The sequence below is a fragment of the Aptenodytes forsteri genome, unplaced genomic scaffold, assembly GCF_000699145.1.
Source record: "Aptenodytes forsteri isolate BGI_AS27 unplaced genomic scaffold, ASM69914v1 Scaffold2, whole genome shotgun sequence".
In the NCBI taxonomy this organism is placed as follows: Eukaryota; Metazoa; Chordata; class Aves; order Sphenisciformes; family Spheniscidae; genus Aptenodytes; species Aptenodytes forsteri.
Genome location: NW_008795695.1, coordinates 8,568,813 through 8,592,424, shown reverse-complemented (window position 1 = coordinate 8,592,424; position 23,612 = coordinate 8,568,813). Strand labels below are relative to the sequence as shown.

The window sequence follows — 23,612 nt, the reverse complement described above, 5'->3', positions numbered from 1 at the left end:
TGAACCTGAAAGGCAACTAGCGACACTTTTAAAAACTAGATTAAAAAGAAAGTAATGGGACACCTGGCACGTCAAGGCAGCCCGGAGTGCTGCTGTCGTCACCGTGGGGCTGGCCGTGGTCTGAAACCCGGACCGAGCAACCATTCCCAATGAGTGCCCGACGTGCACAAGAACGGGGGCTGCCAAGGCACTTTGTTCTTGTTGTTTCCACATCCAGAGTCCCAACCAGATGGCTGCGGGCCAAGCTGAGTGCTCCATGGTCTCTTAAAGTCTATAAAACTGCATTTCCCTCCCATTAAGAGGAAAAGCACTTTCATGTTGCATTGCTGTAAAAGTATCGGAAAAGCTAATGTTTTCTCTCCCCTCTTTGCTTAATATACTGCGTAAAAAAATCCGCCTGGTCTCACTGAGACAGTATTTGAAAGGGATCAGTTAAAAAAATGTCCAAAAGCCCCCAAACCCTGTGGTTTAGCCAAGCAGGCTGGATGTCCTATTTATTCCAGCATCTCAAACACTGACCCTGCAACCCAAGGGAAAAAGATACTGCCCTTTTCTTTCGTCTGCTGGTACCTGCAAATTGATGCTTGACAAAAAGTATGAGGACGTGGGGAGGGAGAGAGGACAACGGTGCCGTCTCGTGGCAAACCGTCTCTCTCTGTGAGCTCTGAGCCAAGGTCTTCTTCATTCAACAGCTGGATGTTTGATTGACTTCCATAAAGTCCCATCTGATTTGCAAAAGTTTCGTGGCAGATCCTCGTGGCCAAACTGCCGGCTCAGCAGAGCCGCACCAGTTTCCAAGCGCCTTCCTGCTACTCTTTTTCATCCTGCATCACTCTGCTCTCCTGGGAAGGGGAAGCCTGGGCTTGTGGTCACTGCGCTGAGCTTGGAGGCGAGCGTCTGCCACAGGGTCACTGCCTGACCATGGGCAAGTCACCTCATTTCTCTGTCATTCAGTTTTCCACCTATAAAAGGGGGATAATAATAGTCCTGGGCTTTACAGGGGTGAACCGAGGATAACTTGCCTGCTCTTTAAGCAAGGGTAACTTGCTTAGAGGCTAACTTCAAAGTAAAGCTAATAAACACAAAAATACAAGTCACCCTAACAAAGCTCTGCCTGTGCTTTTATAGTGGCTTGGGAAAACCATTAGTATTTGTTACATTTTTCTGACACAGTTCTTTACTTTCGTGCTGCAGACCTTCATGCAAAACAGGTTCTGTGCTGCTACCTGCAGCAGTCGGCAAGGGAGAAAAGGTGAAATAGCTCTTCTGATTGGGGGTGTGTGTGGGGAAGAGCCACTTCTGGAGCTACATCTTGAGGTGACAATTGCCTGACATTGTTTCTAGGTAGCTCCCACCAAAAATTACAACATATGGATGAAAACAACAGCAGAGTTCCCCTCAGAAGGAACCTGCTGGTGCTGGTCTTTCCTCCCCGAATGCATTGACACGAGCGGGATTTCCACAAGCCCAAGGGATAAGGCAGATCTCGGGTTCAGCAGGACGACCTGGGGCAGCACAGGGCTGGGTAGGGTGGGGTCCGGGAGTTTTGCTTGGTGGATGCACGGTGGAGACATGCAGAGATACTCCCACCAGCTCGGAGGGAGCTGGCCTGGGAACGGGGTGCCCCGCAGTGACCTTGGGAGGGTGCTGTGCCTGGGTTAATTTGCCCTGCTTGCTGCCTGCAAGCTGGGTTGTTCAGAGCAAGCTTGGGTTTGTCTGCCCTGCCCGGCAGCGTGCCAGCTTGACACAAATTTAGTGCCTGAGCTAGATTCAGAGGGGAAAGTTAATTCTCGCCTCACCTGCCTTAATGCAGCCCTTGTACTGTTGGCTTCAGAGGAACCGCTCACCTCCGTGCGAGGCTGCTAGCACACCGGCTTGCGCTGCTGGGCCGCTTGGTTTCGTGCCAGGCAGGCAAAACTCCGGATGCCGGGAGGGCAGCACCGGGGAGGTAGGAGGAGAAAGTAGGGTAGCAGGAGGTCAAACTTGGCATTGGTGCACTCACTTAAAAGCAGAAGATGTCTGAGCAGAATTGGAAATTAGGAATAAATTACAGCGGGGGGATGGATTTGGAAGGACCTGGCTCTTGGCTCTGCAAGTCCTGGGTTCAGCCTGCTGAAGCTTAAAATAGTCCAAATGTATGAGGTATTTTGCACATCTTGTATGACTCCGCGTGTTTGCGTTCAAGTCCAGTGTTAGAAGCCCAAGGCTTGAGGCAGCATCCAGCTTTGCACTGCTGACAAATGAAGCATTTGCTCTTGACCAGCCAGAATGTCAGATAAAAGTCTTTTTCATTTTTCTTCTCTTCTGTCCTCCTTTTTTTTTTTTTTTTTGAAGCCTTAATGGGACTCTTTAATGATGAAACTGCTACTATATAATATGTCTTTTTATATTTTAATTTTTTTTCCCCCCCTGTTGGGATAATTTACAGCACAGTGTGGAATCTGAGACAGTTCAAGCTGTGCCAAAGGGCCTGGCAACAGGAAGAAATGCCGAGCCACTGCGATTTGGAACCATAATACAAGTTATAAAATTTAATTTTAGAAATGCAGCTACTGGGAACTGCTTTTAAATGCACATTTTCCTTTTAGTGCATAAAATGGTCCTGTGTCTTGATTGAGCTGTTAGGGTGGCTTGAAAGAGTGCTCTGTAGAGTAAAGGGCATACAGAGCTCTTCAGAGATCTTTTGCTGCTTATTCACTGATACTCAAAATTGGAAGCTGGATGTTTATGAGTGTTTATGTATTAAATACTACGGGGATGTGTGGAATAGGGCACGGTGGATTATTTTCAGGAGTTTTGTGCTAGTCTGTTTCACTGCTGTAGCCGTGAGTTGAGAGAGGACTCACCATAGGAACAGCACTGGCCACCTCCTTGCAGGGAGGATGGAGGCGCAAAGAAAGCTGCAGAAGGCAACTCTTCATGACGAAAAAATGAAAATCAGGAGCAGATAGACAGCAAACTATGGTGTTCAGCAGAAACCAAGGATAACGCCACCTTCTTCAAGAGAACAAGTAGAAAAAAAAGATGTTTGACCTCTGGGCTAGAGATTTGACATGTATTCCCGTCAGGGTAACAGTGCCCTATACGAAGAAAGGGGAAGGGATAAGCCAGAAAGATTCACGAGGCAGCTGATTTCTTGAGACAAATGCAAAGTGCAAAAATGGGATTGGGTTTGGGGGATCCTTTTGGGGGACGATGACATTCACTGCTCCACAAGAAGGTCCCCAAGCAGAAGGTATCAAAATTACATTTTTGGAGCTGGGGATCCTACTCCATTGACTAAATACAGGTGGGTTGAGGATATTTCCTCATGGACTCATTGCAGTGAGTATCTTGCCCTCCATTTGGAAAGAGCATCTTTGAAAGGACAACTTGTGTGCCAGAGTCTGCTTTTGGGCTTTTGCTGAAGGGCTGTTTTCTGCGATCTTTCAGAAGAAAAAGCCCTATTGGGGGATGGGGAAAAATTACAAAGGAAAGTTTTGATTCCACCTGGTTGGGAGCGTTGCTGAACCATCCCATTTCAGACATTTCACCAAATGCAAGTCTGCTAGGGAGGTTTCCATTTCAGCCCCAAAGCGTAGTGTCAGCAGCCTTCCAGGATAAGATCCCCCACTTTTGAAGGATATCTCATAGGTCTGGAAACCAGTGGCCACAAAAGTGGTTCGCAAAGTCGTGGCAATAGGTTAACTCTTAAGAGGGTAGAAAGAGGATTTAAAATTTGTGCTTTTGTCCTGCCTGCCGGAGGAGCAAGTGCTCCAGCAGACAACATGCCCCTCTTGTATACCCTGTGTGCAGTCTTTGTGGTTGCCAGTTGACACACAAAGGATCCCAGAGCAGAGAGCAGCCACAGGCAACAGTTAGAAATGCATTACCTTTACCTTAGTCCTTGCATACTGCACGTTGCTGCTAGCTAAGGCTTATCTTGAAACCAGTCCTGTCTGTGATGACATACGTCTGTGCCCTTCCAGCTGAATCTGGATGTGCCTCGATGCTGCACTGGAGCTGGGCCTCTCCAGCACCTTCCCTGTCCCCTCCCAGCCCTGCGGGGCCACAGCACTCAAGCTTCATGGGGACTGATCTCCAAGGGCTGCCCTGGGGAGTGCTGCCCAAGTCCGCTACGCGCTGGCCGATGCTGTAATGTCAGCATCTACTCTCTTATAGTTGGATGTCTGGTGGGACCTCATGTTTTTGAAGCTCCCGATGCCACTAAGAGAGACTTCATTACTCCAGTTGCAATACTGCCAGCTTCTGGTGTTTCTTTCCTATTTCTGTATGTAAATCCATTGGTAAAGGATCCAAAAATGGGGTTTTTTGAGTTTGTTATTTTATAACTCCATAGTACTTGTCTAATTACAGTACCTTATGACAATCTGGGATTGCATTTTTCGTGAGTTACTCCAGTGCAGGTTTAGCACAGGGGCCACTAGAAGTTCCTCCTTTTATTCACCCTTGCAGACCATCCTCCTTCTAAAAACGCCTCCTCTCTCAGTGCGAGGTGTAAGAAGGCACTGCAATTTTCAGTGGATCTGGTCCTTTAGACTAGGCCATGTCTCGGGCTGCCCAGCAATACGGTTACAATGCACGACTTGCTTGTGTCTCCTGTTCCTGCAGAGAGGTGGTTTCAGTTTCATTTCAGATGGCCGCTAGCTGGTTAGGTACTTTGCCAGTGGATGAGGGGTTAAAAAAAAAAGAAAAAACTTTTAAAAAAGAAAATAAATCAACAGACCTCATGTATCAGTGAGATTTTCTGATCTTTTTCCCCCCCCTCCCACAATAGGACATCGTCAGAAAATAGATGAGCAGACAAAGCCCGGGAGCTTGTCCTTTTCAGAGCGCCTGAGTGAACTGGAGCAGTTGCGTCGTACGGCCATGAGGGTCAGCCCACACCACCCAGCCCCCACACCCAACCCACGAGCCTCCTTGAACCACACCACTGCTTTTAACCCTCAGCCTCAGAGTCAGATTCAGGGTAAGTACCTGAAATCCTCCCCCCGCTCGCCCACCTCCACCCCACCAGCCTGGGGAGCGCGGGGGCTCACAGGCGCTGCCCCCTCATCCTTCCATCTCTTCTGGACTCTCCTTGGCCGCCTTTAACGAGTGAGAGCCTTCAATGAGTGAAAGGAGGGGCTTCCTAACATATGTCTGTATTTCTAAAGACCTGACAGATTTTAAGGGGTCTGTACTGTCTCATCTTCCCGGTGTCAGTACAGCTCATGGTGTTTGTTAACCTCACCTGTGCTAGAACCGTAACGCCTTGAAAGTTGTTGTTTTCTTGCAAAGATGCATTATGCCAGGCCTTTTTCTATGTGTAGGTATCTTTCCCGATGGATATTTATCAATTACATTGGGTGCTTGAATGAGAGAGAAATGCCGTCAACGCCTTGCTTTGACATTTCCCAGGAAGGCAGTAGCAAAGAAAGCTTTGCAAAGTGCTTTGTCCCCTGAAGTCGACCTCTTAGTGCTAAGACGTTAATATGGGCAGGTTGGTTTGAGCGTATTTCTGTGGCCGGTGGTTATCCAGTGGGTTTTATTTGAATGAAAACCTGCAAAACGGTGACTCAGGAGTCTGATTTCTTCTGAGGCTCAGGCTCGGATGATGCCAATGAAACCAAGTCATGTAGCTTGACATTTTGTCTGCCACTGCCAGAGCCGAGTCTGTCCCTGCTAAAACCATTTCTGTCCCTGGGATCGGCTGGAACTCGGTGAGCAGTGAATCAGGTCACTAAACCGTCAGCTGATAAGTGTTCTGCAAAACATGTATCAAAATGCAGATTCATAGTGAGATGCACTTAAAGGGAGGGTGTGGGACAGTATTAGTTTTAGTGAGCACTGTTCCTAATGGAGTTTTCCTCTATTCTTCCAGCCAGAATGAAATGGCCTTAGTCGATGTTCTCTGCTGGGGTTTTGGGGAGAAACAGTTACCACAAATTGGAATAAGTTCTTTTTTCGGCATTTATTTTTAAAACCAGGGTACTCTTTGTTGCATGCAGAAAAGGTTATCGCTTACCTAAAGCGAAAGCTTGTTTCATCCTTTTATTCCCAGGGCTAGGAAGGTCTTTGACTTAGTGAAATCTACTGCAAATCTGCCATTGACTTCGCTGTGAGCAGAAGCGGGCATTTTTGAGAAGCATGGGAAATAAATCAACACATTGCCACGGGCCGTACTGTAGAAAGAGGTGGGCAAAAAGACAGTTGGAAGGACCACACAGCTCCTTCCCTCCCTGGAGCCACGCCAGGTCAAGCGAAGGATGCAGTCCTGCATCTCTCCCAGGCCCTGGCAGTCCCCTCACGTAGTTTTCTGATTTGCAGAGCATACCATGTTGGGTTTCTCCTGCGCACAGCTCCGTTCCTATAAAAGAAAATGCACATATTATTATGGCTACTCAGGAGCCAGCGGCTACGTGGGTGGACGTATCGGTTGCAGACTTGCATTCTTCAGCTTCTTGGGAACACTATATGCTTAGCAGGGTATCGGGTTTAACGTCAAGTATCCCTCTTTCCTGGTTCCCTGTGAAAGTCCCTCGCTTGTACGACTTCAGAGCAATAGGCTTTTCACGCTCGGCCGGGGATCCAGCTACTCTCTCCAGAAATACTTTTAGTACGTTGCGCTGCTTTGCTCTTTACAAACAAGATTTTAATGCATTTCATCTGTGGATGTAGCTCAGAAAATTGTAGCAATCGAATTGCTAACGTGTCCTCATTGGTACCCTCCTCTTCACCTCTTGGGCTGCTTTCTCCCAGTTCCCCTTTTCCTCTGCCCCTGAAGTGTGTGCGTTATCCATTGAGCAACTTGTTCAGGCTTGCAGTCGCTATCAGTAAAATAAGCCCCAAACCGAAGCCTCCCTCATTTGGGACTGTCTCTGCTGCAGACGCCTTTTAATTTCTAGGACTCATCTTTTCAGGGTCACGCTATCACAGCAGGGGAAAAAGGCTAGGGTGGGAAGGAGCTCCAGAACCATAATTTTTTGCTGTGTTCAAAGGATGACTGGTTTTCAGGCTGATCTTCTGTGTGACCCCTAGGGAGTCGGGATATTTTCTTTTTTTTATTTTTAATAAACAGCGCTACATTTCAGAATGCAGGCCCCCAAAAATGAAACCCTTCTGACCTGCTCCATACCATTACTACACCTATCCGCACATCTTTGCATCCTGAAACACTTCTATTGAAACTCTCTCGCTGAAGAGACCACAGAGTGCTTTTTATATAGGCATAAAATAAGGCATAAAAATCCCATGCATTGCTAACTTCCAAGTAGTAGCATTAAACTTTGCTTTAACTCACACCAGTATGAATCACAGGCTACTCCTCTATTCATCCAAGTCCAATTATCTTTTTTAAAAAAAAAAAACTAGCTCAAAATAGACATCTCAGACTAGTTCTTGGATTTAAAGGGGCAGGTTGCCATGCCACTAAACCACTGTTTATTTGTTGAGGTTTTCATCTATAAAATGATTGAAGATTAATTTTAACTTCCTATTTTACCAAGTCCTGAATTTGAGCATAAAGCTGCTTGTGTCATGGATACAAGTGCAAGCAAGTTAAGAGACCATAAATTGCTATAATCGAGTTTTATGCTTCTTTCATATCACAAGGAGGGAGAAAGTACACCTGTTCATTTAAAAGGTCTAACCATAGCCAATTCACAGACCAAAGGGGAACAGAAGGGGAGAAAAAGCTTCCACCACATCACACATGGTTTAAGTTGAAAGATTACTTTGTGCCAGTACCAAGCGTATAATGTCAAAGGATTTGACCTACACGCAGAGAGTAAGGAAATTCAGTTAAAGCCCCAAACCCGGCCAACGCTTCAACCTTAACTCACCTCTTCCTTTGTACAGAGGGGAAAAGAAAATAGACAGAGCCATGTGAGCTGTGCTGGGGTGTTGTTAAAAAAGTTTAAGTAAGACCCTTGATAAGCGTTTAAATTTAGATATATAATAACTATATCTATCTATATATTATGGTTGAGTTTCTTCTAGCACCAGCCTGAACCAGATACTAAATACATAATTACTGATCTTACAGTGATTAATGTTAACCAGAGTAGGTAGATCTGTAATTCAAGAGTTTTACATAAATATGAATTTATATGATTCCTTTACAATATCGTTTTTTTCAGGTCCAATAGAAATATTTTAAATGTGTAAGTCATCAGGCCAAGAAGGTATTCTTTTGGAGGCACTAATGTTGAGTTAATTGCATAAATAAATTTCTACCTAGTGAGGTTAGGAATATCATCCAAAAACATGTGCAATTAAATAACTTCAATTTTTTTTTCCAAATTAGCCCAAACAACGTTTCTAACTGGTGATTTATTAATTACCCATAGGTTAAATAAATAAATAAAATAAAGCTATTTCTTCTGTCTAAGGAAAACAAATAATCATTGTAATCACTTTCAGCTACATGCTTCTGGTTCTTTTTATGCTTTTATAGCCTTAAAAATACCTGAGTTTGCTCGCTTGCTTTTTTTCTTTCCTTTCTTTTTTAATTTTGTAACCTTATATGTTAAGTTTCAGCTGGGACCATGCTTTTATGACCAAGTCAAAAATCCCTGGAAACAAGAGGCTGTAATAAAATTGCTGACAGATCTTTAAGCGAAGCAGCAGAATTAGCACCGATAGCAAAGCAAGAGAGATCATTTAAAGATCAGCTCTTTGAATTAGCACGAAACATAACGACTGAGAGATTATTTTGTTACAAGCCAGCCTTTTGTCTTCCTCCAGGTGCAATACGCTTTGTTTAAGAGACATTTCAAGGTCCTTGCTATCGTAATCTTGTTCCACCAAAAACAGCCCAAGTTTATCAGGGTTCCCATGAACCGGTGAAACACAGGAGTGGAGTCAAGGGCGGCGTTTAAGCCCAGGGAATTAAAATGGCTTTGTTCCTACTACGGCTGTATCCTGCCCCAATTTTTAATATTTCCACTTTTAAATCAGCTTAATAGGCCGTAGGTTAATAGAGTTAGAAGCAGTCACAGAGCAGCGTTTCAGAGCGGGCTTCGACGGGGTTGTCATTCTGCCTCCGCGTTTTGCTGCTGCAAAAAGCAGTTTTCAGGCGCTTTTGAGAATCTGGATTGACGTGCTCGTAGCTCCCTGCCAAAACAGATGAACAGGCTCTCAAGATTAGGGGCTCGCCAACTCTTCCTGTTGTGCAATATGCTAAATGCCGATATTTTTACGTTCTCTTTGGACACATCTGTGTCTCCCCGTCTTTCCTTAAACCGGCGCCCTTGCACAGCGAGTACATGGCGCTTTAACGGCGTATCATCCCGTTTCCACTTGATTAACCACCTGACCTCTCCATCCCAAAATACACTCCCCGGCATGTCGAGCGAGTGCCGCCTGAGCTTGGCACCCTTCCTATCAGCACCGCTCCTGCCTCCCCCCAGCCGGCGGAGTAGCGGGGGGTGAGTCGTGCTGGTGGGCAGCGCGGGCAGCGCAGGAGCTGGCAGCGGGCATGTCATTTCCAATCAGCACAGCCGGGGCTGCCAAGCTCCCCAGCTCCGGTGCTTCTCCTGGATTTCCCGGAATATACTTTCCCCACCACGAGCCAGGTCGTGCACATTTTGCTAGCGGCCAGGGGAGATCCCCTTTGATGGAGCTCCCCTCCATCGCCCATCTCCTGGGACGGGCTGCCAACGTGCTGAATGTGTGCCGGGAGCTCGCTTCGGGCGAGGGGGAGCGATGCTCTCTCTCCTTTCCCCTCCTTTCAATGCCAGTAGCCACCAAATAGCTCCTGGGTGGGGAAAAGGAAGGAGGTAAAGCCACCTCGGTGGCGTGGACCCAGAGCTCGAGTGCCACAGCCACCAGGAGGTCACAGGAAGTTTGTTGAAATAGTGATGTTTTCCCAAAATATTTTGCAAACCAAATCTGTTTACCTGGAAGGGTTCCAACTGGCTCTATCAGAAAGGAAATTTTATATAGAGAAAATATCTTTTTACTGGAAGTACAATATGTATCTTTGATTCGCAGTTATTCCTCAGCACATAATACTTTTATATAATGCCATGAGTAACCTCAGCAGTTTTTCTTTTTAAGGGGTGCAGTGTCATTAGCAGCAGACTCACCCTGCTGCCTATTTATCGTGTCATAAACCCGCTTGCATCTGAAGAGATGAGCACACAGGCATGTGAAATGGATTAGCATGCGCACTGGATTAGCATGAGCAAAACAATTCTTCTTTCATTCAGACTAATAGAAGTCCACTCTGGGGAAAAATCCCTCCTCTTTCATGTCCCCTACTAACAAATATATATAAACCTCCTGTTTAAGGGTGTTTGAATCCATCCTGTAGCTCTGCAGGCACAGGTGCTCCTGTTTTTGTCCAGAGTTACTTGCGTTGAACAAACTGGAGCATGTCTTAGGAGGTTTGCTCTAAAGCATAAACTAAACGGGAGCAGCAGAAATGTGACTCTTGCCATCTGCAGAAGCACAGAAGTAAGTTTTTTTACAGCTGAGACTCCTTTGAGAAAATGGGCAGGGACCTGTGCCTTTCTGTTTAGTCCTTTTCTTTTTGTGTTTTTTGTTGTGCGAGTGTCATTTCATTCCCCTAATCTGCCTGGGATGTCTCCTCCCGTCCCCTACCAAGAGGCTGCAAGATCCTCCTTTTGCTGCCACTGGGTTTTTGGCAGCAACATTGCCCCAGAGGCAGAACTCATGCTAAGTTGTGTAGCATTTCTGGCCAAGTGAAACTTCTCATTTTGCTGTGAAACTAACACCCTCCATATCTGTATCTTGGAGAATGTTTGTGAGGTTATAGTATATACAAAATATATTGTATAGGCCAGAAAATATCAATCTGGTAAAGTTATACACAAAACGTGCAGAATATAACTAAATAACCCGCAGCTTCATAGTGTCCATTTTTTCTTGGCTCCGGCTTTCAACATCGTTCTTACTCAGTCATTTAGCCATGTGGAAATAGGCTCCTTACAGCAAGAGGCATGTCTTCCATTTGATTTGTAAAGTTCGTAACACCATTTGGATCCTCTCCAAATACTAATTTTGACAGGGATAAAATTTTGTTACCGTGACACGTTATCTCTGCCAAGACTTTGCTTATCTGCAGGGCTGGTTGTGCTGTGACACACGAGAGGGGTGGTGATACCCAGCAGTAGCCCAGGAATGACAGCGGTCCCAAGGAATTCCCTCCATCCGGCATTAGAAATCTCCTCTCTTCCCTCCTTCCCTGCCAGGAGTGGGGCCACCAGTTTTGCCATTTTGAGATACCATAGGTAGGATACTGTATTAACAGCAATATAGAAAGTTTTAGAAAAAACTCCTCTGAGGTCCAGATGAAGTAATGATTACCCAGTGTTCAAGAAAAATTAGTTCAAGTGGCAGCAGGTGCAAAGGGGGGCTGTTAGTATGACAAGAGGAATAAAGACCTTACTTTAAAGAAGAGATTAGCATAGCCAGGTTTATTCAGCGTGCTGAAACAGAGGCTGAGAGGGAAGATAATTGCAGTCAATAAATGCAGCAGAGAGGTTCAGCATCGGGGAGGGAGGAGAACCATTTGCACCAAAGGACAGCGCTGGCTCAAGAACAAGTGGTTATTCTGTAAACTGACCATCAATGAATTTAGGCTGGAAATTAGAAGATGGTTCCTAGGTATCGGAGCAGCCCTGGCAGCCTTCCAGGGGGCTATTAGAGACAGAAAGATGTAATTTAAGATGGATCTTGCTATGTTATGTAAGTGCAGAACACAAGGTGTGGCTGGGCTGCAGGGCCCAGGAGATGCTCTCCGGGCCCATATTTTCATTCATTCGATCAATTCTCCGCACCTGTTCCTTCATTGCATTCTCCGGGACAGGCAGGAGAAGGCTCGGGGATCTTCTCAACTCTGCTCTGTCGGATCTCAGCAACAAGACAAAACCTTTGCCTGCAAACTCCCAGTGCACTCCTTACTCCCACTTGGACCACCAGGTCTTCAGCAGTTCTCTGAACGAATCCCATCCGGGATGCAGTCTCGGGCAGCTCTCCAGCACCGGCACTGGAGACCTCGCGCTTCACCTGCTAAGGGGAAGGCTTCTCCCATTTGAGGGTGGCAGGAATCCGTCCTGCCACCCCCTCCGTGCACCTCGAGGATTCATCCCCTTCAGCCACAGATTTGTGCCTCCTCTGACTGTTCCCACTCGGGGCAGAGCGAGGTGAGGAAGCCAGTTCCTCAACACCTGCCCATGTTGCAGGCAGCATGCCCAGCTCCGGGGCATAAGCCTTGCTCAAGAGCCTCCCCTGCCTCCTCACATTCAGCTCTAGAAAAAAAAAGGCTTGAAATTGTTTAGCTTTTTCATCAACTTAAGGCACTAATGGAAAGAGTTATGTAATGGTGTTTAATCCAGAAGATTTCCAAGTGTCGATATATTTAAAAGATACTAATCTTCATATTCCAATTGCCTGGCACTTCCTGGGATTAAAAAAGCAGTAGATAAGGCAACAAATATGTTCTCAGTCCCCAAACAACATTTCCACTTACACAAATTTTCCTTCTGTTTGTTTTTTTTTTTCCCTTTTGTCCTCAGGATGGAGCATCCTAAAGGACGACTTTAACTAAAGAAAAGGAAATCTTGGTTTTAAAGCAGAAATCGAGGTGTTTGGAGATCTGTATTTTGTTCTGAGGCTTGTCAAAGTCATTCTGCATATCTTTTGCAAGCTATTTAGAGTTTGATTTTATACAAAGTATTTAGGAAAACTTAGCACACCAGAAAGGTGCCTTAGCAAGATTTTTAATAGTGCCCAAGTACCTAAGCCTCAGAGAAATCAGTGACAGCTATGGAGATGCCTTTGGAAATCTCTCTAGCTGTCTAGCTGAATCTTTAGGCACCTATAAAATTTGGCAGCTTGTGCCCAGACACAGTTTTATTTTTCATTAATCAGTCCATGTCTTTTACCACATGAGAACATCGTCGAGCTGATGGATACTGCTAAGAGAAACAGAGCTTGCAGGTAGGGACAAGTATCCCTGGTTCAGTTTTTAACTTGCACAGCAATCCTCTCTGGTTTGTTTTGTTTTGTCATCTTCGACTCAGTATGCCAAAGTCCCTTCTCCATTATGTCATTGCAGAAGTGGAGCTGCTCTCTGACCCAGTGCAGGAATCTTGTGCCTGCAGTGACGCTACCAGCCTAGTGTTAGTGCTCTCGGCAGTCACTGTGATCGCCAGAGAAAAGAGTGGATTACTCAGGCTCACTTCTTGCTCCTTTAGCTCTCTCCTGGTACAGCAGTCCTGCAGTCACCCCTCCAAGGTGGAGCCTCTGCCTGCTCTTCTCTCCTCCTCATTTCTGGGGCAACTGAGAAGGCTCAGCATCTTTCAGGATGGCAGCTTAAACGCACTGTACCTCAGGGGACATTTCTATCTGCTGTTGAGATTAGCTGGGTCACTGGGCTCTCTCACTTTTCCATGGAAACACCTTATTCTGGCTCACCGCTTCTCTTGCCTGGCACTAAATCTCACCTATGGCATTGGCGTGCTGGAGATGTCTAAAGCAAATATCCCTGCCTGCCCCAGAGGCAGGTGCTTCCACCGTCGTGAACTTTGGATGGCAATGCGTGGCCATGTGTTTGATAGCATTTCAGCATTTGAGGCAGCTACTCCTCAGTTTTTGGGTTATTCCTCACTGGCCCTTGAAGCGTATTCTTGGCCTTTGAATGGCCCGATTATGAGGAAGATTAAAAGCGCTGATTGCAAAACTCTGGTAAATAAAATCTCTCTCAGTTCTTTACTGACAAACCCAGTTTCTTTCCATAGCATTCTGCATTTTAATCCCCTCTTGGCAGAACATGACATGTTTTGATACCAGAGCTCAAATTACCTTCCATGGTAAATAAAACAAACAAAAAATAAATAAGAGCTCCTTACCCTAAAAACAAACAACCACTGAAACCAGCTTATTATTCAGCCGATGCTGCCCATGTGCCAGAAGATACCACTTTGATTTTGTAACTGAATGCATTCTTTTCCCTCAGGTACTGAATTGAGCCTCTCCAAACTTGAAATGCTGAGGGGTTAGAGCAAAGTGACCACAGACACCCTTACTGTTTGCCATCTAGAAAACAAAGAAGGAAACGAGGACATTAGCACACAAGTTAGTGTTCAAATGTTTGTTTCTGAGGTGAAAACCCCACCTCAGTATACACAGCCCACATGGTCTGGGTCGGTGCAGACGGCTAGATTTGGACGGAGTGAAATCAACCCCTCTAGCTCGGCAGGAGGCTGCAGCAGCTACCGGTGCTCGTAGCAGCCAAGGGGCTTTGCATTCAGGAGGATTGGCACGGTCTCCACTTTCATCACCAGTGGGGTTTATCCATGGGGCGGGGGGCTCCCTTTGAAGCATCAAGTGCAGACATGCCCTCGCCTCTTCCGCTGCCATGCCTTTAACAAGGCGTTGCGTCAAACAGATCTTCTCTAATGATCCCACGTGGTTAGAGGGTTCACAGGGCTCTTTTTATATGGCTGAGTACATAGTACACCCTTAGCAAACTTATTTGTAAGTTTTCCCTGTGTATTCAGTATATTATGACCCCTATAAACAGAGAGTGTTCACATGCAAAGAACAATGGGCTTGGATGTGCTCGGTAAAACAATCAATTATGTGGGGAAGTGCACATTATATAGTCAAATAGACAATGGTCTCCGTCTGATCATTTTCATTCTATTTATACAACTCTTCTCTTAAAAGCATTGAAAAACAAAAGCATAGGAAATAGATCCATTAAAAAATTGTGGTTTTGCTGTCAGGGTCGGCTTGATTTCCAGCAGTAAATGCCTAGGTCTGTTTCAGAGGTTTACTTGGTTTATCTGTGTTGGGCAAGATACTCAGTTCAACATTGGCAGTTCTGAGAGCTTCCAGGTTTTGGTGCTCAACTCCAGACACTTTCAAGAAGCCTGGATTTCTTCAGAAGAGACGCTTTGAATGTCTTTGATCAGGTACCCAAAAACAGAACTGGATCACTAGGCACGCTTTAGAATATAAACCATTGTAGTTTGCATCCTCTGCATTTTTAAATAATTGCAATTATCAGAGCTTTTGGATATGACTTGGCCAGTTTAGGTTCCCTTAGCTTCTTGCAGATGCAATTCAGGTGATCATTGCCAACAAAAACCAATGAAACCAAAAATCCTTTGCATAGCAACAAGTTATATATTTACTGCTTTATTCATCGATAGGTTTCCAGTATTCAGAGAAGTTGCTGTAACCTGCTACGTCCTTTAGACTGTAGAAAAGACAACGTATTGTCAGAAGCAATGCTTTGTTTTATTAGTCTAATGATGGTTTACAGCTAGCTGAGCAAGTGTAGCGTTTATGATGATTTCAGTTCTCATTGCATAAGGTTAATAGTATATTTACGCTTTGAATGTCTTTGATCAGGTACCCAAAAACAGAACTGGATCACTAGGCACGCTTTAGAATATAAACCATTGTAGTTTGCATCCTCTGCATTTTTAAATAATTGCAATTATCAGAGCTTTTGGATATGACTTGGCCAGTTTAGGTTCCCTTAGCTTCTTGCAGATGCAATTCAGGTGATCATTGCCAACAAAAACCAATGAAACCAAAAATCCTTTGCATAGCAACAAGTTATATATTTACTGCTTTATTCATCGATAGGTTTCCAGTATTCAGAGAAGTTGCTGTAACCTGCTACGTCCTTTAGACTGTAGAAAAGACAACGTATTGTCAGAAGCAATGCTTTGTTTTATTAGTCTAATGATGGTTTACAGCTAGCTGAGCAAGTGTAGCGTTTATGATGATTTCAGTTCTCATTGCATAAGGTTACTGAAGTATATTTAATTTTAAAAATCCCAAGTCCAAACGATGATCCGCATTCTGCAGTAAAGCACGTGAATAACTGCTCAAAAGAACAGTCTCTTTGATATCCTTGAGACCTATGTATACATGAGCAATTTTACATGCAAAACCATTTGCAAATTCAGACTCAGTATTAATTAGTTCATGGGGGAAAGTATCCACCAGAAAACAGTTCTGCTCTGCCATACATTATAAAAGTGAACACTTGTGTTAACTTGAAAAAGAACCACACAAAATGGAGGGAGATATTTCAAGTGAGTGTAAACCAAGATTTGCCAACTAACGCTCACCTAGATACAACCAGATCGCTAGCGTATTGTCATTTTTACCCCTCCTCTGCAAATACTTTTTTTGAAAAGCTCTCTTTCAGCTTCCTTCAGCTTTTAAGCACATACCTGGTGTTTGTGCCGGGCTCTTGTGCTGATGGCACTCCCCAGCCTCCACCCTTGCAAGCCCTCTCCCATTGCCCGGCCAGCAGATAAGCCCTGCAGGTGGATGCCGCAGGGGACCAGCCTGGGACCTGCAGGAGCCAGCCCTGGCCCAGGGAAGCCTGCTGTCGGTCCCCCTTTCGCTCGGCAAGGGGCTGCGAGCGCTGCCCGTCTGTGTTATGAAATGCAAGAGCCCCATGTGCTCCCTGAGGATGGAGGAGCTGGAGAAGGGAGAAAGGCTTGCAGCTGGGATCAAGGGCAGCTAAAACTGACCTGCTGGGGCATAGGGAGAAACCAGGCAGAGTAGGGCTCACCGGATGCCTCAGGCATGGTGGAGGGCCCGGCCATCACCAGTGCATCTGTGGGTCACCCATGGGTGACTGAGCCCAGGGTGGCGGGATGCCACGCAGGATCTCTCCCTGCACATGCTGGAGCCTGGGGGAGGAGCGGGAGGCCACTGGCACTGCCCGCTCTTGCCCTCACCGGAGTGACTAACATGCCAGATGTAGAGCAGGGACTAGGTTGAAGCAGGTGAGAGAAGTAAAGGCAGAGAGGAGAGAGTGTGAAAACGGGTTTTCCTGGGAAAATGAAGGAAATATATCCCGGCGGGAGGAAAGGAAAGGAAAGGAAAGGAAAGGAAAGGAAAGGAAAGGAAAGGAAAGGAAAGGAAAGGAAAGGAAAGGAAAGGAAAGGAAAGGAAAGGAAAGGAAAGGAAAGGAAAGGAAAGGAAAGGAAAGGAAAGGAAAGGAAAGGAAAGGAAAGGAAAGGAGGAAAGGAGGAAAGGAGGAAAGGAGGAAAGAAGGAAGGAAAGAGAAGGAAAGGAAGGAAGGAAGGAAGGAAGGAGCAAAGAAAGAAGCAAAGAAAGAAGCAAAGAAAGAAAGAGAGAAAGAAAGAGAGAAAGAGAGAGAGAGAAAGAGAAAGAAAGAAAGAAAGAAAGAAAAAGAAAAAAAGAAAGAAAGAAAGAAAGAAAGAGAGAAAGAAAGAGAGAAAGAGAGAGAGAGAGAGAAAGAGAAAGAAAGAAAGAAAGAAAGAAAAAGAAAAAAAGAAAGAAAGAAAGAAAGAAAAAGAGAGAAAGAGAGAAAGAGAGAGAGAGAGAGAAAGAGAAAGAAAGAAAGAAAGAAAGAAAGAGAGAAAGAAAGAGAGAGAGAAAGAGAAAGAGAGAAAGAGAGAAAGAAAGAGAGAAAGAGAGAAAGAGAAAGAGAGAAAGAGAGAAAGAAAGAGAGAAAGAGAGAAAGAAAGAGAGAAAGAGAGAAAGAAAGAGAGAAAGAGAGAAAGAGAGAGAGAGAGAGAAAGAGAAAGAGAGAAAGAGAGAAAGAGAAAGAGAGAAAGAGAGAAAGAGAGAGAGAGAAAGAGAAAGAAAGAAAGAAAGAAAGAGAGAAAGAAAGAGAGAAAGAGAGAGAGAGAGAGAAAGAGAAAGAAAGAAAGAAAGAAAGAAAAAGAAAAAAAGAAAGAAAGAAAGAAAGAAAAAGAAAAAAAGAAAGAAAGAAAGAAAGAAAGACAGCTGTGCTAATTCTTGTGCTTGTTTGATCATGTTCAGGGCCTCCTAAACTCCCATGGAAGGGAACGGTTTTGTTTCATGAGGGTGGTGCATACTGAGTGCGTGTCCATGTGATTTTTGTATTTGTACATTAAACATTTCCCCAAGATGTAATTCCTTCCCTCCTGCACTTGGAATAAAGTGACTTTACAAGAAGGACTGCCTCCAAACAGCAAGCAAAGGAGGGCTGTTGGGGCAAGATAGGGCAAATGTAAATGTGTCTGAGCTAGCTGCTCCACCCAGCCTCTCATCTTTATATGAAAAAAAACAACAAAAAAAAAATGTTTCCAATAACCGAAACAGGCAAGGTCTGATCTGCACAGACGGTCTGCAGGCATCTGCCCAAGAAGCTGACGGTTGGCTGGTACATCCTCATCTGATTTATGTTGTGTGTGTGTTAAGCCTTAAATTGTTGAGTCTCTGGCTGGCTGCAGTGGTATTACTGGATGGTTGGTGTATGTTTTCAGCTCACAGAGCTGGCTCTGATACTGGGGTTGTTGGCGCTGAATCAATTCCAATCTCACACCTGTCTGAGACAATGAAGGCCTTGTTGCACACATCTCCACCAAAGGCTGTCATACAACTTATTTTTCACATTTGAAGAAGAAGGAAAAAAAAATAAAGGGAGGACTGAGGAAATGCTGTCTCCTCACAAGACACGTTCCCCATGCCTTGATGCAGCATGCCCCTCTTTTCTTTATGGGAAAATATATTTACAAAACAAAGCCAGTGGAGAGCTTATGGAAAGTATAGCTTAATCCTGGCAGTTAAATGTGACTAAGGCTTGGTCTCCAGGGACTTGCTCTGTAGGACCATGCCTGGTGGATTAAGCATGGGAGATAGGCACCTAGTTTGTCGCGTTCTTACTGGAAAGTTTACCTCCAGTTGGGTTAGTGCTATTAATAGCTTCTTAGTCTGCCTAGCACCTGTGCCATTTACCTAGCATTTTGGGGCCATTTCTTGAGATCTCAGAGGTTGTGAAAGGTGCTGGGCTTGGATGCCAGCGTGGCTGAGATCCTCTGCTTCCTGGCACTGAAGCAGCTCAGCCTGGATGGAGGATCAGCCTGGCTCCGGACACCATTCACTCCTGAGTTGAAGGCAGGATTCTGATCTTTGTCTTGGTCGTCCACCATTGCCCTTGTGGTCTCCCTTCATCCACTCTTCCTCCTCCAGTTCTGTTGCACAGATGTTTTAGATGTGCATCCTCTGGAAACTGTAATGTTGGCTATTTCTTTCAAAGTGTTGTGTCAAAATGAAGTCAGATTTGTTTTCTAGCTCTGTTCTGGTCAGATGGTACTTCTGGTCCTAAATTAGAGCCTTCTCCTACCCTTTCTGTTGCGCCCTTCTTCCGCTGAGAGTGGGTGGCAGAGGGAGGCAGGGGCTGCAGACCTGTCCCATGCAGGTTTTTTTCCATTTACTATGTTAACGGCAATTTTTCACCAACTCAGACAGAGGGCATGCGGCTGAGCATTTCCTTGGAGCGGGAGTTCACTCCCTACTGCTGAAACAGCCTGAAAATGCAGAGCGGCCTTCCAGACTCTCCACGCATACCTGTTTGCCATGTCTCGGCAAAGGCTAACTGAGCCTCCTGAGTCAGCAGAACTGCTGCGCTACTGTTAGTGACTGGGCCCACCCGTCCAGCTGAAAGACTGGTTGTGCAGTTCAGCGGCTTTCCCATGTCCTTCCTCTACGCTTTCTAGCCCCATCTCCTCCATTTTTTGCCAGTGCCATCACTGGTTGCATCGCCAGGGCTGTGCAGATGGGAGTGGGTAGATGGAGGGCTCAGTGGGAAGAGCGGCATGAAATGCAACACAGCGTTGTGTTCGCATTCCTCCTCAGCTCGACTCTTACTGCAGTCTCCGTTCTTTGCCCCAAAACGTCTTTCGAGGAGGAAAATAGGAAGGAAAAAAGGAGAGCGTGAGGCACTGCAACCCCGCTCGTATCCACTGAGTTTTGAAAGGTGCAGAATTAGACCAAAAGACAGCTCTTCAGCCAATGTGAGTTGGCCTTGCTTTACTAACTAGGCCAGCTGAGGATCTGCCCTTGCGCCTTGTCGGGGTGGTCTTCAGCATAAAAATAAATGATTAACTATGTAATGAGTGAATATAAAGACAGATGGTAAAGTATACTTCTGTTGGTACTTGCATGCCTTTGTTTAAGAATACAGAAGAAGGCCCTGCGGTGATGAAATGCAGACGGGAGCGTGATGTTATCTTGCACCTATAAACCTTGCTTTGAGTCCACTGGTGGCCACTATCCAGAACTGCTGAGTTCAGACACACTGGCTTGTACTAAGTAGAAATGGCGCTTTCAGTCTTCAGTAAACAGCATTTTTGCCACAGGGCCCAAATCCTTCAAACATTTGCCTAGGTAATTGTCTGTTTTTGCCTTCTAGTGTCTCATCATCAGCTTATCTGTAAGTTCAGACTGGCTAAATGAGCGTGTGAGGATGGGGGAAGAGCTGCTGGAGGACGGGGGAATAAACCATTTCATATTTAATTCACTGGCAGGAGATACTAATGTGAGTGCAACTAAGAGATCATTTTAGGATCACGTTGGGGGAAAAGTGAGTAATACAGCATATTAATTTAAACAGATTAAAGAGCTGCACAAATAAATGAAGGGTTTTTTTGTTTTGTTTCTCTGGCAGTCCCAAAATATCAACAACTGCAAAACAACAGCAGCAAATATATAATTTCTGGTTGAATTTAAATGAATTGTTTCAAAATGTTGCCCATTTTTAAAACTGTGAAAATGTAGACATAAAAAATATTTAAATTAGGGCAATTTCTGAAGGTTTTTTTCCCTGACCAAGCCAACAATCTATAACCTACAATAACCTTGTTTCTTGCCATCGCATTGGATTTTTACATTAAATGTGAATGCCTTTGTTTGGTCTTACTCTTACACTTACTTAAATACTTATTTAATATTTGCTTACATATCACGACTATGTTTAGCTTTGAGATAATTTCTTAAATGGGAAAAAGTTCCTTTTGCTTATAATGATGACTTGTGATCTTACTCTCCATGCCACGGTTGTCTAAAACGGCTCAGTTCAGCACATTCTGTGGAGTTTAGCTGTGTTTAGCTAAGTTTCTAAAAAGTTTTTGATATGTCAGTGTTTCATAGGTTTGTAACTGCTAACAGAGAATAATAATTTTACATGATATTTCTGAGCAGACAGGCTAGTCACAGGGTGTAATTTGAAAAGCGGTTATAGCAAGCTAGACTTTTCGAGCCGTTCAGAAGTGTTTAGTATATTAAAGGTTAATTTTTAAGATGATTAATACAGAAAGTGAAACAAAACTGTTATTTGTATAAAACACCACACATTTCCTATTCCAAAAAGAAATCTTCCTTAGTCTGGCAACACAACAGCTGTTTGTTGGTTAATACTGAGAATTACTTTATTTCTTCCACACTGGGACATTTTGCAACATTCAACATGTGTTGACACTTCTTTTCTATACTGGATTACAATTTTCCTTCGATGCTGTTATTCCTTACTCCACCCATTCTGGTAGCACCCACCTGCACACAAACCAGAAATTATGATTGGGACGTAGGTACACAAAATTTGGGGCCGCAGTGCATGTTTCCAAGCAGCCTGGTTGTCCCGGGTCCCCCGCAGGAAGAGCTCCAGGAGAATGGGCAGGGCGGCGTACGGGAGTTGGGGCATCAGCAGGCTCCCCCCGGCTCTCCTCCAGGCATCGCTGCCCTGATGGGTGGCACAGGCGTATCCTCCCTGTTCGGGGCAGACCCCTCCCCGACCGCCCTGATGGAGAGTGCGTGTCCAGGGCGCTGCTGGCTGAGCCCCGCATGTTCAAAGCCCCACACCTACTTATTCAGGGGTCTCACTTTTGGCACCTTGCTTTGGAAGGACTACTGAGAGGCCTCAACCCTGCAACAGCTTCTGTTGCAACCCAGCTGAGCTTCTGCTTGGCATCTTCAGTAGCACTAAAGAGAGAAGAACTTTTAACTTCAAAGCTTGGGCCGCCTGTATCTTTTCCCCTAGATTTAGATCTAGCCTGCTCTGAAATCAATCAGTATAACACTTAAATATGGCCAGCAGAGTGAACACGCAAGTTGAGCTGGACCTAGTGCATGTCTTGAGCACTCCTGCTCCCGCAACTGTGGAGAAGGGTTGAAAAAGGAGGTGAGTCTTTGCCTTCCTTTTAATCCTTCTTCCTCTGGCTATACTCCTCCGGCCTCTCTGATTCAGGGTGGATTCAGGGGAGATGTCCTGCTGCCACCCATCGGTGCCATAGGTTGGGCTGGAATCAGTGACCGACGCCGCACGGCAGGATGCTGCATTCCTCGGCTACACAGCAAGTGCCAAGGGATTTCGTAAAGGAAGCAAAGCATTTCTTAAACGGTATTTTAAATGTATTTCTGGACTGAATGCCCCTGACAACCCAGTGAGTTGGGGCTTTCAGCACATACTTCTGGGCTTGACTCATTTTCCATTTTGGTTTTGTAGATCTCCTCAAAACCAGCTTGACAGTCTAGAGGAGCAGATCATTTAATAGGGTTTTCAACAAGTCCATTTTGGTTTAGTACGATAATGAGCAACAGTTTCTTAGTTACCTCCTTTTTAAAAAAAATCCATGCATCGTTGTAAGTCAAACTGACTTTACAAATATATGTTCACATGAAGAAGACCTTACTTCACCTTGTAAATCAAAGCTGCACTCTAGAGAGAGGTTTCATACCACTGGGCTCAGTATCATTTTTCTCAAGGTGACCTCAGTTGTTAAAGTATGAAGGTTGCATTTGATATGTCACTTATTTTCCCTAAGTCAATAAAATGAACCGGTGTGTCTTTAGATCATCAGAGATGTGCTTATTACCAAAAGTTGTTTTAATCCTGATTTGTGTTGGAATTTAAAAGAATCCAAGCAAATTTCATTTGCCATCCTGAATAAGAGTTTGGAGGGTGATACTCCACTGTGTGTGCAGAGTCCCCCTTGATGAATTCTACTTTATTAGTTTATAGGCTTCCTTCTGAGCACTTGGGATGAGATCATGAAAGTGTAAATGGCTGTTATCTTCAAAGGCCTCTTTTATACTGACAAAACTCCACCTTACCAACTTGTATTAATAATCTATTGCAATCCTAATTAGTCCACATCAAGGTCAGTGTTTTGTGGTGGATAAAATGACTGTAAGCTCCAGAGAGTAAGTTTTTTCTTCTACTACTTTCATGTTGAAAAAGAGGAGGGAGCACTGAAAGTGTAAAAGAAGAGATTGATGAGGACTTTTTTTTTATGTGTAGGCTAAAGAACTTTAATATGGAGTAATTAGTTCATATCATCAGGAGCAACCTGTAAGATACCTGAGGCCACGTTGTAGTCATTCCCTTATCACCATGTCTCCCAGTAGACTGCAGAGACTTCCTCATTCAACTCTGCTCCTTTTTTCATGGCATTGGTTTTCCAGTGGGAATAATCCCTCCAAGGAACTTTCAGCCTCATATTTAATTGTCTTGAAATGTAGACACAAAGCTAGGACATGTTTCATTGTGACGTGAGCTCATGACTGCCTTTTTGAACACCCAAAGGCAGAGTCTGGCTCAGGCAATGGCTCTGGGGCTGGGCACCAGGATATCAGCAATCCCCTCCCAGGACCAGCAGTGTCAAGTCCAGCCCACAGTTACGGAGGGTATTGCCCTAAAGAGGAAGGTGCAGGTAATCCTATGTCTGCAAATAGTAACTCAATGTGACTTTTGGCTGGAAAGCTGCCTGTCGGAAAAGGACCTGGGGGTGTTGGTCGACAGCCGGCTGAACGTGAGCCGGCAGTGTGCCCCGGCGGCCAAGGCGGCCAATGGCATCCTG

The 23,612-nt window shown here is 45.0% G+C and overlaps 1 protein-coding gene across 1 annotated transcript in view; it reads left to right on the top strand.

The window, feature by feature from the left end:
• The window catches only part of RUNX1 (runt related transcription factor 1), a 78,029-nt gene that overhangs the window by 38,658 nt on the left and 15,759 nt on the right, over positions 1 to 23,612 (top strand). The window contains exon 5 of the mRNA XM_019473037.1: positions 4,778 to 4,969. Within this exon, the coding sequence (XP_019328582.1) occupies positions 4,778 to 4,969 (192 nt within the window). The remainder of the gene's footprint in view (positions 1 to 4,777; positions 4,970 to 23,612) is intronic.